General features: G+C 37.7%; 1 protein-coding gene across 2 annotated transcripts; it reads left to right on the forward strand.

The window, feature by feature from the left end:
- The first annotated feature begins 1,892 nt into the window (after positions 1-1,892).
- On the forward strand, positions 1,893-16,998 carry LOC125240966 (kynurenine aminotransferase). Of its 2 annotated transcripts, XM_048149190.1 has the most exons (10): positions 1,893-2,142; positions 5,196-5,349; positions 10,720-10,846; positions 11,980-12,089; positions 13,909-14,149; positions 14,481-14,647; positions 15,211-15,397; positions 15,914-16,077; positions 16,579-16,658; positions 16,816-16,996. In XM_048149190.1, exons 1-9 carry the CDS (start codon positions 1,973-1,975, stop codon positions 16,639-16,641), a joined length of 1,383 nt encoding a protein of 460 aa, XP_048005147.1. In that variant the 5' UTR covers positions 1,893-1,972; the 3' UTR covers positions 16,642-16,658; positions 16,816-16,996. The 2 variants fall into 2 exon arrangements, with proteins under 2 accessions (XP_048005147.1, XP_048005145.1); XM_048149188.1 differs by having other exon boundaries at positions 16,579-16,998.
- Positions 16,999-17,800: the final 802 nt, after the last annotated feature.

Here is a 17,800-nt window from a genome sequence, read left to right on the forward strand (position 1 = left end):
CCAAAAGAGTCTGTAGGAGATACACATTTAGACAATTCTTCTTGTACCAAAAAACTCTGTATTCGTGAACAAGCTTTATACTTTTATTTGTGGGCATCATCCCCGCAGCCAGAAACACTAAATGTTTTATTTGATATGATTCTACAGAATGAATCTGCTGTATCACCATCTATGGATCGTATGCTATAGCATACGGTGTCATATAAGATCACATTTTGACTCAGTATTGTGTCACGGTATGCTATAGCATCGTATGCTATAGCATACGGTGTCACATAAGATCACATTTTAACTCTGTATTTTGTCAGGTATGCTATAGCATCCGAATGCTATAGCGTTCCTCGTCACATAATAACCCTAATATAAGCTGTCTAAGGACAGGTATGCTATAGCAGTCGAAAAATTCCCATACAAAATATTGGTGTCCCAGAGGGGTGACTGAGCGTCCGCGAACGTGTTAAGACTGTCTGTGGGAATCCTAAAATTTCAAATTATTCGCAATCTGTCATATCAATCTGAAAAAAATCATAATCTTAAAAAATAAGACTGTGTGTGGACAGTTGCGAAATTGTATGGGAATCCGTGCACTCGATCTGATTTTATAAGATTATGATTTTTTAAGATTATGAAATTTAAGGCCGGCAACAGACAGTCTTAATTTTCATAATCTTAAAAAAAGATTTGTATGCAAACTGACAGTTCAAACTGACACTGACAGATCTGTCAATGTCAGTTTGCATACAAATCTTTTATGAAAATTAATCATCCGCTATGCTTGCTTTAACAAACTGTCATCCGCTTCCCGCTCTTTTTCACTAATGTTGGTACAGTGTCATATGTGTCATGTAATATGTTTTTCTCAAACATGCAATGAAATATTGTCTTTACGTTCCTTAAAATGGGCTGGGAAGTATCGCTTTTTGGGCGCAACAACTCGAGAGGACTGTAAAGGGATTTCATATTATTTTTTAGGCCTAGGCCTGCAAAGTAACTTTTTTTCATAAAATATTGTCCTTTAGAGCATTTTTTTTTATTTCATTGTATGTTTGAGAAAAGCACTATACATGCCTCGGCGTGAAAACGGATTCCCGGCCTCGTATCCCTATCCGGCCTCGCTCGCACGCTCGCTCGACCGTATATACCCACTTGGCCGGAAATCCTCATTTTCCCGGCCTCTGATGTAATGTACTATTGTTTTGTCTGTGTCGTCCATAACATTGTGTTTTATTTTTCGTTCTAGGTTTCCGACCTATCCTTCCAAAAATTAAATCAAAATCACCGAACACTCACGTATAAAATTAAAAAAAGTCAAAAGTCACCACGACATTGGCAGAATCCACCTGGCTCAAAATAGCAAGAAGTAAAAGCCATGATAGAAAGAAAAAAAAAGACTGTCTGTTGCCGGCCTAAGGCTCCCCACAGACAGTCTTAAAAATTCATAATCTTAAAAAAAACTTGTATGCAATCTGACAGTTCAGATCTGTCAGTGTCTTGTCAGTGTCAGTTTGAACTGTCAGATTGCATACAAGTTTTTTTTAAGATTATGAATTTTTAAGACTGTCTGTGGGGAGCCTTAGTATTTGAATTTGATTTGAATGCATCCACTAGTATGACTTTTGAACGTGCTTTAAGAACTGTCAAATATAATTCGGGTGTGTTCAGATACCTCGTGAAAGAGACAGGTTAACTCAGTGTAATACACTACAGCGGCAACAGTAACAACGTATATTTTTTTCATGCTTTATCATTCTTAAATAAATATAATGTTTATAATAACTCATGACCTGATTACACCATATCATAAAACGAAACGCCGTCTGTCCTACTAACTAATACATCTAGTAAACTCGTTACGGAACGGTCGCTCTATGACGTTTATTGATAATCGGTTCTTATACTTCTTATCTAGTAGGTAGGCAAATAGAAGGTAATTATAATGGTAAAACAAATAGCTATTACTGTGTACTAAATAATGTTACGCGGTTGTCACATCCTCACCGAAGGCATAAAGGTGCATTCTGCTCTCTGCCAAGCCAGTAACATTGCCAGTAAGACAAGTGCGGCCTCGTTAGTTACGTCCAGCAATATGAATAACAAGTTCAAATTACCAGCACGCTATGGCGCCGGGGAACAAAGCGTATGGTAAGTGCGAAATAATTAATACGTTACATAATATACTCTGTTCGGAAAGACATCGTATGAGGCATTTTGAGTTTTCATTCGGCGCAGATTCTACCGGTATAATTTTTGAAAACCTACTTACTTACATTTTTATCTTAATGTTTATACTATCATTATGAACATTAGAATAACATCATTAAAATTAAAAGCAATTAATAAGATTTAGTTGTTGAAATGTATTTATTTTCCATTGTAAACAGTAAGTTGTCAAAGTAAACACACAACTAACTTACACAAATGACACATCAACCTATCACTCCCAAACTAAGCAATTGGGCTTAAATATGAAAATGTGCTAAGAGAATATTTATTTTTCAAGATAATTATGAACGTACATACTTAATTTCATAGATACATGACTTGGTAAATTAACATGCATTAAATAATATCTCTGCTCATCACATTTTGAGTAAATAAATAGATAATATAGGACATTTACTTACACAACATAAAATATAAAATATTGACTGAGCCTGACACTAAGCTCAAGAATTGGCTTTTTGTTTTCTGGTTCGGTTTGTAAATGCAATAAGACAACAATATATATTAAGTAGTTCTTAACTACACAGATCAACCTAGTCCCAAACTAAGCAAAGCTTAAATATGGGTGCTAAGAGAAGATAATCATGTACATACTTAAATAGATACATGACTTGGTAACAAATATCTCTGCTCATCACATTTGAGTAAATAAATAGTATAGGACATTTTTACACAGATTGACTGAGCCTGACACTAAGCTCAAGAAGGCTTATGTTGTGGGTATGCAGACAACAATATATATAATACTTATATACACAGAAAATTCCTTCCTGTGTGGTGACGGGTTAAGAATTTCACCACCCCCTTTCTTCCCGAGGGTGTCGTAGAAGACGACTATGGGACATGGGTTAAATTATGGCGTAGGCGAGAGGCTGGCAACCTGTCACTGCAATGTCACAGTTTCGTTTTCTTTCAACCCCTTATTTGCCAAGAGTGGCACTGAAGCTTTAGTAGTTTCATGTGTTCTGCCTACCCCTTTATGGGATACAGGCGTGATTGTATGTTGTATATACACAGAAAATACCCAGATGTGTAGGGATGCCTGGCAAGAAACAGGCGCACTGGTGACATCATACCACCACAAAAACAGCACAAAATTATTAGTAAATAGCAGCCCTGTAGCATTAATAGTCCTGTAGTGTTCTATAGCATACAGCATATTACACATTAAAAGAATTCTTTGGTGACACAAACAGTGTAGATTCATATTCATATTTATTTATTGCATCCATGGTGTTACAAGATGTTACAAAGTAGGTATACATGCTCGTGGACCCTATTAGGGTGTGGCAACATATTTATATGCTATACTACATCAGCAATTCCCGAAAAGTTTGTACATTTGGATCACGTCTCCGATTTTGATGAAAATTGGTAGGCTGATAGAGTCCATGATGCTGAGCAAGATCCACTTGGTTTCCCAAAATGTCCTAGGCTGTTTGTATGAAACTTTCCTTTTTTGTTACCGAAAATGTATAGAAATCTGGTAACAAAAAAGGAAGGTTTTATACAAACTGCCTAGGACATTTTGGGAAACCTAGTGGATCTTGCTCAGCATCATGAACTCTATCAGCCTACCAATTTTTATCAAAATCGGAGAGGTGATCCAAATGTACAAACTTTTCGGGAATTGCTCTTATATACATTAAACACTAACACTATACACATTTTATTAGGTCACAGATAGTAGAAACTATTGTAGGTATACGATGCAAGAACAAAACTTAAGTATTAATGCTTCATATAAATAAATAAATAAAATAAGTTATTTAATTGTCCATGAACTCTTGGAGAGTATATGGGCATTCATTGACAAGATACGTTTTGAGCTTATTTACAAAGTTAACATATTTGTGTTAATTTTTGATATACTGGGGGATCTGGTTGTATATTCGGATGGACATGGAATGGGGGCCTCTATTGAACATGTGAAGGTTAGCTGGAACTGCTTGCGGATGCGTAAGTTATGATGTTGAGGTTCAGGATTATGAGGGCTGGCAAAAAAGTTTTCGTGTTTCCGTACAAATTAGATGAATAACTTACCGGCACAGATAGGCTTAAAAAACCCATACACCAATCCGTACAAATTGGCTTATGCCAGTGATGCATGTTATCTTATAAGTGTTAAGTAAGAAAATAATGCCCTTACAGGGTTCATGTGGAACTGTAATAATCAGAACTGTATATTAATTAATATGAGTGCAATAAACAAATTGAAACTTGATGGCTAAAGGGTTGTCAAAATATAATCAATTTGTCTTATTATAATCATTTATTTCAAGTAGTTTCCACACATATATTTATTAGAAAAATTTCAATGTTAAAATATTCAAATAAAATCTTGTGCACTTGAAGCATGATGAAGAGCCGCAATTGAAAAGTAACTAGTATAGTAACACTGATAGCTTATCTTATCAGGTAATCTAATCTTAAATTATAAATTTGTTCTAGCAAACTAATTAAAACTAGTAACTTTGCAACAATCTTAAGTGTTCCTTGTTGTGGTAATTAAATATCACGAGGCATTTTTTTGTTTTTGTTGACTTCAACTTACAAAAGTTGACGTCTGAAGCTGTGAGTAAAGACGGACAACTCAGTTGATTTGACTGAGTTCGTTTGACACGTTAAGTACGTTTGCTTGATCTACGAATGTGCTCGCGACGTGCCTCACTATGTGGACCCAGCTAATAACTTTTTTTTTTTTTTTCCTAGCCTATAATTGTGTCTCACTGCTGGGCAAAGGCCTCCCCTTTCTTCCGCCACTCATCCCGATTTGCCGCCTGCTCCGGCCAGTCGCCGCAAAATGCGTCGAGGTCATCCCGCCATCTTTTCTTTGGCCTACCTCTGCCCTGGCTAATCTGTGGTGTCCAGTCGGTAGCCAATTTGGCCCACCGATCTGGATGCATTCGGCAGACATGTCCTGCCCAATCCCACTTGAGCCTTGCTTAATAACTTAAATATTTTAATTGCAGGGTAGAGTACATTGAGCTGGTTGCCAAGTACAAGCCAGCGGTGAACTTAGGACAAGGCTTCCCGGACTATCACGCCCCCAAACATGTCACGCAGGCACTGGCTGAGATCACAACAGGCGACAATCCTCTGCTCAATCAGTATACTAGAGGATTCGTAAGTGTCAAGCTTTCTAGTGCTAAGTTGCTAACATAGAGGAATAAGTAAGGGAAGAGCTGTAACTCCATACATCAGTGTTGTTGTTGTTGTATGTCCTAAATCCTAAAGCACCCCATAGGTGCATAGGGCCTCCACAAGATCCTTCCACGCCTTTCTATCTTGAGCCACCACCTTGACCTCGTTCCAGCTCAGTCCATATTCCCTCAGCTCGTTCTCAACGCTCCGCCTCCAGGTGCCGGCTCCATACATCAGTAAATGCGGGTTATTCCTCTATGGTTGCTAACACATGATCGTACCGCACCGCACATGCTTTCCTTTACGCACGGGTCCCACCGCGAGCTAGTAAGCTATGAGCTATCGGCTATAAAAAAGAACAAAAGAGAATCACTCCCGTGTAAATAAAAAGAGACCATAACATCAGTTCTCGAAAAGTTTGTACAAAAATTAAGGAGCAAGTTAAATTTGTTTTTATTATTCCTATTTTGTTATTTCACAAACAAGATTTTTTTGATGAATTGAGTTTTTAGTAAGTTTTATTTCGTCATTAAGGTTCTCTAGTATCTACATTTTCTTAATTATAACAATTAACCTGTATATATCTTACGAAAGTCGACCTTATAATATTAGCTTATAAGGCTTATATTACTAAAGTCTAAATGTTGGTAACAAAATAGTATCAATTAACCCTTAAATGCATGAATTTTTCTTTTAACGAGATTTTAATATATGAGATAGACAATGGTTTTCTGACTCTGGGAAAAATAATAAAAAAAAAATTTAAGATCGATTTTTATACTAAATCAGTGTTAGAAGTTAAATAGGCCAAATCTTATTTATATTAAGTAAGGTAAGTATTATTTAAAAAAATACTACTATTAAAAAGGTACACTATTTGTGAAACCTTTATGATAAAATGTTTAAACATAAACTAATTACTAACTCCGAAAAAATCAGCCTAAATCACATACTAAAAATCGCCATCGTCCTGTTAACGGTCATCGTTAACGGTCATTTAAAGTCACTAACGACATTTATAAACTATAGCAGCAATGAGACATAGTTGTCATAGTTGATATATAAAACATAGTTTAATATGTATGAAATTTAAAATTTATTGCAATAACACGACAAAAAACTATAAGTTATCAATAAACATAAAAACTACAATTTTTCGTCTTCTGGTTCAACTTACATCGATGTATTGTTAAATTCTAAGGAATCAAAATACTCATAGCAGTCGCCAGAGATATCTGCAAAGTCGGATGATGCCTAAATTATTCAGCCAAAAAATCAGAAATAATATATTTTTCTTACAGTTAAGAGTATACATTGATAGTAGACATCATAATAAATGATTTTCTCTAAGGATATATAAACTGCATACCGTAGGAATCTGAGCGTAGCGAGGTCTGCAACGAAAAACAAAAAAACTAAGGGATGAATTTTTTATATCCTCAGAGAAAATCATTTATTGTGATGTCTACTATTAATGCATACTCTTAACTGTAAGAAAAATATATTATTTCTGACTTTTTGGCTGAATAATTTAAAAGCGACTATAGAGGTATAAACAAACTAAGCCAACTTTGGCAACTTGTATCTTAAAAACTACTGATCCGATTTTTATTCGGTTCTTACTCGTAGTTTATAATTATGAATTTATTTGTCTTTGATTTTAAAAATTCATACATCGACGTTGTACATCTTATCTATCGTCCTTTGCAGTTATTCAGCGTGATACGAAAACTAAAGTTTTTTTTTTAGATTTTTTTTTTATTACATAAAACAATACCTTATACGAATTTTTTTTTGGTTTTCGTAACAGTCCTCGCTACGCTCGTCCTCCTAAGGAATGAAATTATGATATCCTCGAGAAAAAAACTTTTATTTTGATGTGTGCTGTCACTGTGACTTTTATGACTAAGAAAAATATATTATTTCTGACTTTCTGGCAAAGGAATTTCAAAGTGACGATATAAACCAAACTTTTCCAACTTTGGCAACATGTACCTTAAAAACTACTGATCCGATTTCAATGCGGTTTTTAGTTTTCAATTATGAAAATTATCTGTCTTTGATTTAAAAAAAACTCATATATCGACATTGTACATTTTGTCTGTCATTCTTTGAAGTTGTTTAGTGCGATACGTAAATTTACTTTTTTTAATTATTTTGTTACTTTTTCTGAATAATATTTTTTTTTTCATTTGAGATACGATTTGTCAAAATCGGGCGATATGATAAAAAGATAGATTTTTTTTCATTTTCATAAAACACCTCGCTACGCTCGGCTTCTTAGGCGATGGAATTTCGATATCCTGCGAAAAAATCGTCAAATCCTCCATAACAAGTATGAGTCCTACATCTAGAGTATCTTTTAATGACTTGATATTTATTATATCTTTATATACATATAAGGTTAGGTGCGTGAGCAGCACAACCAAAGCAAGCTTATATTTGGGTGGACATTTTGAGAGATTTATAAATTACTAGTTTTTTCCCGCGGCTTCGCTCGCGTTAAAAAGAGACAAAAAGTAGCCTATGTCACTTTCCATGCCTTCAACTCAACTATCTCCACTTAAAAAATCATGTCAATTCGTTTCTCCGTTTTGCCGTGAAAGACGGACAAACAAACAGACACACACATTTTCCCATTTATAATATTAGTATGGATGTATATAATTATATTTCTTAAATTTACTTATCGAATAGCGGTCATAGGTTTCTTTGAAAAGTAACTTATACTATTAAAAAATAAATGTCCAATGTGACAATAAATGTCGAAAATGACCAGTCATCCATACTATTATACTATATACTATTATACTATAAACTATATATATACTATATACTATAAGTTATATTGCGAAAGTAACTCTGTCTGTCTGTCTGTTACGCTTTCCCGCTTAAACCACGCAGCCGATTGTGATGAAATTTGGAACAGACAATCTTTAGACCCTGAGACAAAACATAGGCTACTTTTTATTTCGAAAAAAGAAGGGATGAAGGGGTTGAAAGTTTGTATGGGATTTCTTAATTTTCAAAGATAAAACCATGAAACTTTATATTTTAGCACTTGATAAGAAATCATTAAACATATATTTAAAAAACAAATCACATAATTTCGAACGCGATTAATTAACATTATTTTTACCTTTGAAATAAACATGGTGGGAAATAAACATTAACTAAAAGCGGGTAGATTATATTTATTTGACATTATATAAATTAATATCGGGTAGTTTTGTGTTGTTTACATCTCCGGTGACATTTTGCTGGGACGTCAGTCTTCCGGACCACGGCCAGTGCAATGGCCGAAACGTTGGGAAAAAAGGTAAAAATAATGTTAATTAATCGCGTTCGACCTGTATGTGACTTTAAATATGTTACAAAGCGCGAGAACTTGGTTATGTCACAGAGAACCTCCTATAGAGTGGCAGTCTTTGGTTTGCGATACGAGTCACCAGTGTTTGGGGTGCGAGGAGGGGCGGGGAATGTGTTAAGCGATAGCTGTGATTGGCGATTTCAAGGACGGCGGGGTATCGTTATAATCGGTCGGCGGGTATAAGCACAATCAATGTGCTCTAAGACGATCGTCGCGCCTTTTTAGATGATGTTTAAGGTTTCCCCAGCGTATAGAATTACCTACGCTGTCCCGATGTGTAATATTTCTACAATCATTGCAAGCAAAAGTATTATGTGCAATCGAAATAATCGCAGATAAATATACCTACAGAGAAACCTAAGGATCCAAATGAAAATCTTAATGAATACTTTAATTACGCGGGCGAAGCCGCGGGTAAAAGCTAGTTTATCATAAACGACGGTCAGGTATTGAAAGTGACGGTCAGTTTACAACTCTATGTCTGACGTCACGCTCCGTTTAGGATGATCCCAAATAGTTTTATTGTAAATTATTAATCATTAGTCATCAATCATTTTAAGTTATGAATGTCTTTGCATGGTAATGAATGCAAAAGGATGGTGTGTTTTACGTTAGAGAGAAATTCTCTTTTCTACGTATTTTTAATGTGTGTTAACAATACTATTTAATTAAATTTATTTATAAAAACAAATCAAATAATTTTATTCGCTTTCACATTTCAAGTAGGTATTATTTATGCCACATGTAAATGGACTACTGATTTGAAGTAATTTGTATACGATTAAAATGATTGACGACTAATGATATAATTGCAATATACTATTTGTGATCATCCTATACGGCGTGACGTCAGACCGCGAGTCGTCTTGTACATCACCATCACCTTGCATTTAAGGGTTAAAATTTGCCGACGTGGCTATGTACAAAGTTGCCGGGAACTGCTCATAATAGGAAAAGGTACGGTGGCCTAGATGGCGTTACACCTTTGGGGGATAGGTGGCGCTAATATTAATATTTGACATTTTAACACATATCAAGCTGAGAATATGGGCCAAATTATCAAACCTGAGGTTTAAAAGCCTGTGTCGAGAGATGGCAGTCTATGCCTTGTGATTACATATTTTACTTTGACAGTAACTCTCTATACTTTATTCTCTTTGCTGAAACTACACATTAAGATAAAGTTTATTGACCCAAACATCCCATTCATTCTATGCTTGAATTGTACAATTATCGTAAAAAATGCGTCGACACAAGGAAACTTTACATCTTACCTCAAAGTGTCAAAGTCTAAAATGTATGTTGTTCGCTATCTGTACGTGCCCTCAGTGATATCTTAAATGAACCGGATAAGGTCAAAAGGTTAAGATTCATTTTCCTTTAAAGATATAAGTTGTTGCTTTGTAGTTGTGTTGATATGTCAATCTTATCATTTGTGACGTTATCGGGTAAAGGGACCTTATTGTCGATGGCGCTTACGGCATTATGAGCGTTGATCATATACAAATACGACGCCCAGATAACGGCACATTTAAGCTAATTACGATTTTTACTCATATTTTAAATTGAAACGAGGGTGCGATGCGAGTCAGGTCGCGAATATATACGACGACGTATGGGATATAGAATGACGAGCGAATTGTCAAATCTAGGTTTCAAAATTGTCGGCATCGCGCAAGAAGCTACTCTGGAGTTGCAAGCGTCCATAAGCTACAGTGACTGCTTACTATCAAGCGCGCCGTATGTTTTTTGCCACAATATGTTATAACCTTCAAATCAAGGGTGAACAGGCATCTTCTGTGCGAGCTCACTCCACGTCCACGTCTTTACCTTTGGCTAGTCTGTGGGCAAGAGTAAGCCCATTTATAATTATAAAAAAAAATCTAACAATGAAACATATAACTACTTAGCAATACGAACTTTACAGAGTCGAGTCGGCTTGGTAGACATGGTACTACATTTTTGTTTGTCTTCTTTTCCAGGGCCACCCCCGCCTCGTGCAAGCCATTTCAAAACTATACTCGCCTCTGATAGGCAGGGAAATCAACCCCCAAAATGAAGTTCTTGTTAGCAGCGGAGCCTATGAGGCACTGTATTCTGCCATTCTGGGTGAGCTTACTAAGCTGATTTTTGATCGCTTTACTTGCTAATGCGCCGTAAAAAACTTTCCGGAAATTTGAGAGGCTACATGGTAAAATTTCGAAAAAGTTCTCATATTTATCTACATATGGAGAAGCGCTGGTGGCCTAGCGGTAAGAGCGTGCGACTTTCAATCCGGAGGTCGCGGGTTCGAACCCCGGCTCTTACCGATGAGTTTTTCGGAACTTATGTGCGAAATGTCATTTGATATTTCGTCACTACTTTAAAAAAATCTCGTATCTCAAAGTTAAAACACAGTAAGTCTATATGCATTCCATACTTACTACCATTTTCTTTTCATTGACAGACGAAGATACAAGTTTTTTTAAAAGTAGTGACGATTTGCCAGTCGCTTTTCGGTGAAGGAAAACATCGTGAGGAAGTGGACTCCCACGTGGACTAATTCCAATAAGGCCTAGTTACCCTTCGGGTTGGAAGGTCAGATGGCAGTCGTTTTCGTAAAACTAGTGCCTACGCCAAATCTTGGGATTAGTTGTCAAAGCGGACCCCAGGCTCCCATGAGCCGTGGCAAATGCCGGGGTAACGCAAGGAGGATGATGATGATTTATCTACATATGAGCCAACCACGAGCGGACCCGAGCGTTGAAGTCTTGCCACCTCTATGGTTGCTCATGCAATGTTGGCGCAACTGCGCTCTGAAGCCATAACATTGACTAGCCGCTGACGTTCAAGAGAAGCTAAAATAACGACGAGTGGCAAATGGGAAAAAAAAAAAAAAAAAAATGTTTCCATTTCCAAAATGAAAGACTTTTGTTTCCTGCAAGAGTTTCCTTTGATTACCGCGATAGTTACTCATGAAATAAAACTATGGAAACGGATTAAATCGCGTATAATGAATTTACAATTCATCCCGACGTTTAGAACACTTTACAGCATTCGTGGTCAACGTGGTGACTGAGGAAAAATTACAATGTGCAAAAGCTACCCACACACAAGAACTATTAACGAACCATGACAATAAAATAAATAATATAGATTCATTATACGCGATTTAATCCGTTTCCATACTTTTATTTCATGAGTTTCCTTTGAGATAAATTTTCGAACTCTGGTCATTTTCTGTAACTATTTTTAATTTATAGGGCACGTTGATGCAGGCGATGAGGTGATTGTCATTGAGCCCTTCTTCGACTGCTACGATTTCATGATAAAGATGGCCGGCGGCATTCCTAAATTCATACCTTTGAAACCGGTAAGTTTCGTTTAATTTTCTCCGTTGCCTATGAGAGTTTTAATTTTATTCTTTTGTGTTCGGAATGGAGGAGCCCAAGCGACATGCTAATGCGAAGTTATTAAAATATGTTTGTGAGTGTGTTTAGTAAAACATCCCACTTTGGACTTTGTTTGTCTGAAATAAATGCATTTTATTTTATTTTATTATTTTTTTTTTTTGGGTACTTTGTCGCTTACCATAAAGAAGAGATGCTTGTATCTATGGACATATATCGACAAAGCGGCTTTATAGCAATCGACAGAGGGACGTTTTACTATGCAGGCTCACATTTTAAGTAGGTATGATTGCGTTGAATATATTCTATTCTATGTCAGTATTAGATGATCATTGCCAGCGAAATAACTTAATTCTAAATGCTGATAAATGCTACACTATATCCATTGGGGTATAAAGTACATATAGTAATTCAATGACTCCATCACGTTTTCCCGTAAACATAATAAGTTATGTATATAAATTGGCGTGCACTAGTGTCTCACGTGTTTTACTGATTCGTGAGCAATGTAGGTACATGTACGCTGTTTGTTTTTCTAAATAACCACAAAATTAAAATTTTGAAAAAACCCCCGACCGCGACATAGTTGTCCGATTTTCATGAAACATGGCTAAGAACACTCCCGACTAACTCAGCTTTCAGACAAACAGAAACTAAATCTAAATCGGTTCATCCGTTCGGGAGCTACGATGCCACAGTCAGACAGAAACGGCAAACATATAACACCCGTCATTTTTGCGTCAGGGAGTTTAAAAAAAAATCTGATTTATAAACTTTATATAAATAGAGATCAATATCTAAACAAAAGATTAGATACTCAACACGCTATAAAATTTCTGTTATTGTTGTGAAATGAATACAATAGGACATAAAATAACTTAAAAAGCAAAATAAAATAACCATTTTATTTCCTAACAGCCACTTGAATGAGATGAAGATTGTTATTAAAGATCATTAAGATTTAGATACCATAAATTGACTATCTTGGAAAAAGCCATTAAATCTTTAAAAAATAAGGAACAATAGATTATCCATATGGCCGCTGTACACATATGGCCAACGGTTCCACCAACCCCCTTGGCCAAGCGTGTAGAGGGCTACTTGGCCGTAAGTTGGCAGTTGGCGCTTGCGCTTGCCGGCCAACCGATTGGTGTCGGTTTTTTATCCACACATCAAAGGATCTTGGCGCCAATGGCCAACTGCGTTTACACGTTGGCGCTTCATTCAGTTGGTCGTCAGCCGTCAGAGAGGACAGTAGTGAAATATTTACGAAAATAATAAGTTTATCTATGCCAATAATAGTGTAGATTTTAGGAAATAAAATAACCTTGCAAATGTTTAAAGTATTTCCTAAAAAAGATAATGTTCTTATCAGAATATTCAAAAAATTGTTAATATTTCAAATAATTCAATTTTACTACGGGGTTATTATTTTTTAATCAAATTTTTCTGACAACGTCTATGACCTAGAATTTCCTAGACTTTTCCATTCCACGTCCATCTTTCATGAAGAGCCAATGCTAAGTGATTGGTTCGCCAATGTGTAAACAGCGGCTCTTATCTTGGCCAAGGGGTTTCACAAAGGGCTGGTGGAACCGTTGGCCATATGTGTACAGCGGCCAATACAATTGTATCCTCTTTTTCTTCTTTGGACGCCACTTAACTCATATCTTAACTTTACTATATACGTTTGTATGAAAAACCTATTTAGAAGCCGTCAATCCCTGTAGGTATATGCTTGGCCGTGACCGCGGTCAAAGATTAAAACCTGTAAAATTTCAGAAAAAATCCGGCGCCGCGACATCCTCAGACTGGGTCCTGGATGAGGCTGAGCTGACCGGCCTCTTCGGGCCCAAGACCAAGATGCTCATCCTCAACACCCCTCACAACCCGCTGGGCAAGGTGTTCTCACGCGCTGAGCTGGAACTTATAGCAAACTTGTGCAAGAAGCATAACGTTCTGTGTCTGTCGGATGAAGTGTATGAGTGGATTGTGTATAAGCCACATGAACATATGAGGATCGGTGAGTGTTACTGTTATTTATTGTCGAACTAGCCATCCTCAAAACCAAGATGCTCATCCTCAACACACCTCACAACCCGCTGGGCAAGGTGTTCTCACGCGCTGAGCTTGAACTTGTCCTTGTTCCGACGTATTAGTGTGATAGAAAGGGACAAACGAACTTTATCGGCTTGATAACTTTAGTGAACGTTTACGAAAAAGGGGGGTTAGAGTTTCAAGTTCAAAAAGTACAAAAGGGGTCAAAGGGTATTGATCCCCATGTGTTGCCGGAACGCGTCGCTAGTATTACATAATAAAAGCATTTAAAAAATAATCACTCTTTTACCCCTTAGCAACCCTCCCCGATATGTGGGAGCGCACGATCACCGTGGGCTCAGCGGGCAAGACGTTCTCAGTGACCGGCTGGAAGATCGGCTGGGCGTACGGGCCGGCGCCTCTCATGCGGAACCTACAAGTCGTCCACCAGAACTGCGTGTATACTTGCTGTACACCCGTACAGGTGATGTTTCCCATCATGGTTTTATTACAGCGAGACGTTCTCAGTGATCGGCTGGGCGTACGGTCCGGCTGTTCTCATGCGGAACCTTCAACTTGTTCACCAGAAAACAATTCTGTAATTTTCAAAAAGTGCTGACGCTACAGGACATATAATCCTGATCATCTTTTAAGACCTTGCTCTTATCAGTGGAGTAATTGCTTTCTTTCGGCACTGGTCCCACCGCTAGCTAGTAAACTATGAGCTATCCATCAGCTATAAAAACAAACAAAAGATAATCATTCCCGTGCAAACAAAAGGAGACACGATGTTTATAGTTACTCGCCCAGTGGTGAGCCATCAATATCGCCGTGTCTCTTTTATTTGCACGGGAGTGCTTATCTTTTGTTCGTTTTTATAGCCGATAGCTCATAGCTTACTAGCTCGCGGTGGGACCAGTGCCTTCCGGAGCCAGTCTTGTGACCTATTCGTACAATGCATTTTTGGCTCAAATGCAATTCTAGGCTTTCCTTGGCCTTTTTTTCCACAAAAATGCGTTATATATTATTTTCTGTATATTTTTCCAGGAAGCCGTGGCCCGCTCCCTCGAGTTCGAGATTGAGCGCTACAACTCCCCAGACTGTTACTTTTTCTCGCTGGCCCGAGAGTTGCTAGCCAAGAGGGAAGTGTTAGTAGACGCACTGAAGAGCAACGGGTTCAAACCCACCGTGCCTGATGGAGGTTACTTCGTGGTAGCTGACTGGACGGGGTTAGGTACGTCACTATAGACACTACTGCCTAAAGTTACTTCTCGCTGGCTCTATAGAGTAGCTTCTAGCCATAGTTACTGAAGTCTTCTAGCTGGATCGAGAGTTGCTAGCCAAGAGGGAAGTGTTAGTAGACACTTCTCGCTGGCTCTATAGAGTAGCACCATGAAGAGCAACGGGTTCAAACCCACCGTGCCTGATGGAGGTTACTTCGTGGTAGCAGACTGGACGGGGTTAGGTAGGTACAGACACTATTTGCCTGAAGTTACTGGGGTGTTACTTCTTGCCACTTCCTCGAGGGAGTCATCTACAGATTCTAAAGGGACGATGAAGGGTAACGGGTTAATGAAAAGTTCTACTAGACCATCGTTCTTAAGTACAATATTTCGGAGAAGTTCCTATTAGGTTTTTTGGCATGTACATGAAATCCTATTAAACACAGACTTGCGAGATCGCAAGTTGCACTCGAACGGCCTATCATTTTTTAACACTCATCATACATACTTTTTTTGCCTTTTCACAGCCGACAAGATAGACCTGTCATCTGAAACGGACAAGTACAAGGACTACCGTTTCACGAAGAAGTTCACGAAGGAGGCAGGAGTGCTCGCCATCCCTCCCAGCGCCTTCTACTCCGAGGCTAACAAGCATTTGGGAGAGAACTACGCGAGATTCTGCTTTATAAAGGTAAGATACTCTGTTGTGAAATGGCGCGACGTTGCCAGGTTGTGCTTGACATGGCTGGCAACAAGGAGTAGTTCACCAAGGGGGGCGTGCTGTCAATCCCGCCCAGCCCCTTCTACTCCAAGGCTATCAATCATTTGGGAAAGAAATACGCCAGGTTCTGTTTCATAAGGCAATTAACTAGGTAGAAAGAGCCCAGGGTGCGTAGCCGAATGGCACAAACGCTCATATTAGATATCTATCTCTATCGCTCGTGCGTATTGGCGCGACAGAGCCAGAGCCAGACTACCTTTCGCGGCGTTGCGTTTTCGTTTCGCGTCGCAGAAATACCATTCGGCTACGGCACCAGGGCCGCCAGATCTTCGAAAAATAATGTAGAGTTCGGAGAATATCGGAGATGGACCGCTATTATTAATAGCACTTCATTATGAATTAAGTATGATCTGTATTTTGTTTCCCCGTAAATTATTGCAGATCATTAAACAAATAAAATTTTGTTCACAGAAAGACGAAAATCTCATCTTGACAGAAAAACTGCTGAAGGAGTGGAACGCAAAGAAAAAGTGAAGTGTTATTGTGATAATCAGGGTGGCTAGCCGAATGGCACAAACGCTCACGAAACGCTCACGAAACGAAGCGCTAGTAGATATCTATCTCTATCGCGCTTGCGTATTGGCGCGACAGAGCCAGCGGCGTATCGCTTTCGTTTGGCGTCGGAGAAATGCCATTCGGCTACGGGGCCTGATACGATAATGTATATTACTTATATATATAATTATACTCATTTTGGTATATTTTTCTACGCTCGTAGCCAATAATTATTTTGTTATATTACTTATATATATAATTATACTCATTTTGGTATATTTTTCTACGCTCGTAGCCAATAATTATTTTGTTATATATGCACATAAAATGTTAAAAGTTGTTTTAATTCATCACATCACCTTGGCACCCGATTATTTCTTTAGGGTTTGAGCATTTCAGGGGTCCTAGCCAACGTCACAATTGCTTAAGCTGAAATCGTTACAGATGCAGTGCGAAAAGGGTTTTCTTCGTATTTTTCCGGAAACGTTTCGTGTTCATCATGCTAGTTCAATCAATGTCAGTACATCTTGTACTGAGACTGACTGAAATAGCAGGACACGTTCGTACGTTTCCGTGACAATACGAAGGCAAATCTTTTCGCACTACTTCTGTATCTTCCTGTCTCTATCGCTTTACTGGAGAGCTAGAGAGAGATACAGTCAGCATCGATGGTAGCGGATGAAAGAACGCACCAAAAATATCTGATATGATATCCTAAATAACTTTTCTAAATATATCTTAATCTGCGGAGATCATGGTCAGAAATGTCAGTTTCATTATTTTTTTCTATAATTATACAGACATACACCTCTTTGTTTAATGGTAATCTGGAGCGTTATTTGGTTCGCTACTTTTTTGATCTTGATCGTACCCTGGTACTTGAATGATCATTTGAGACAAACACATCTATACACCGTGTTTCACTTAACACTAAAAACCTGAAAACCGTTTGTTCAGAATCGAGAGTAGAATCGATTGAGCTATATCTTGATGGGGGTAATATTTTTTGTTTTAATTTGTATTATTAGTTATTGTTTACGTGCCCATTCTACAAATTCGTAATACAACATTGTGCATATCATATTGTTAGAGGTTGTATACCTTTTTCATACTGGCTGGTTACTTGGACGATTATTTT

The sequence above is a fragment of the Leguminivora glycinivorella genome, chromosome Z, assembly GCF_023078275.1.
Source record: "Leguminivora glycinivorella isolate SPB_JAAS2020 chromosome Z, LegGlyc_1.1, whole genome shotgun sequence".
NCBI classification, from domain to species: domain Eukaryota; kingdom Metazoa; phylum Arthropoda; class Insecta; order Lepidoptera; family Tortricidae; genus Leguminivora; species Leguminivora glycinivorella.

What these genes read in the sequence shown, in the direction of transcription:
- LOC125240966 (XM_048149188.1), top strand. Translation starts at nt 1,973, where the DNA reads ATGTTACGCGGTTGTCACATCCTCACCGAAGGCATAAAGGTGCATTCT. An exon ending in GCCGGGGAACAAAGCGTATG is followed by an intron (nt 2,143 to 5,195) that starts GTAAGTGCGAAA and finishes TTTTAATTGCAG; the next exon opens with GGTAGAGTACATTGAGCTGG. An exon ending in ACATGAACATATGAGGATCG is followed by an intron (nt 14,150 to 14,480) that starts GTGAGTGTTACT and finishes TTTACCCCTTAG; the next exon opens with CAACCCTCCCCGATATGTGG.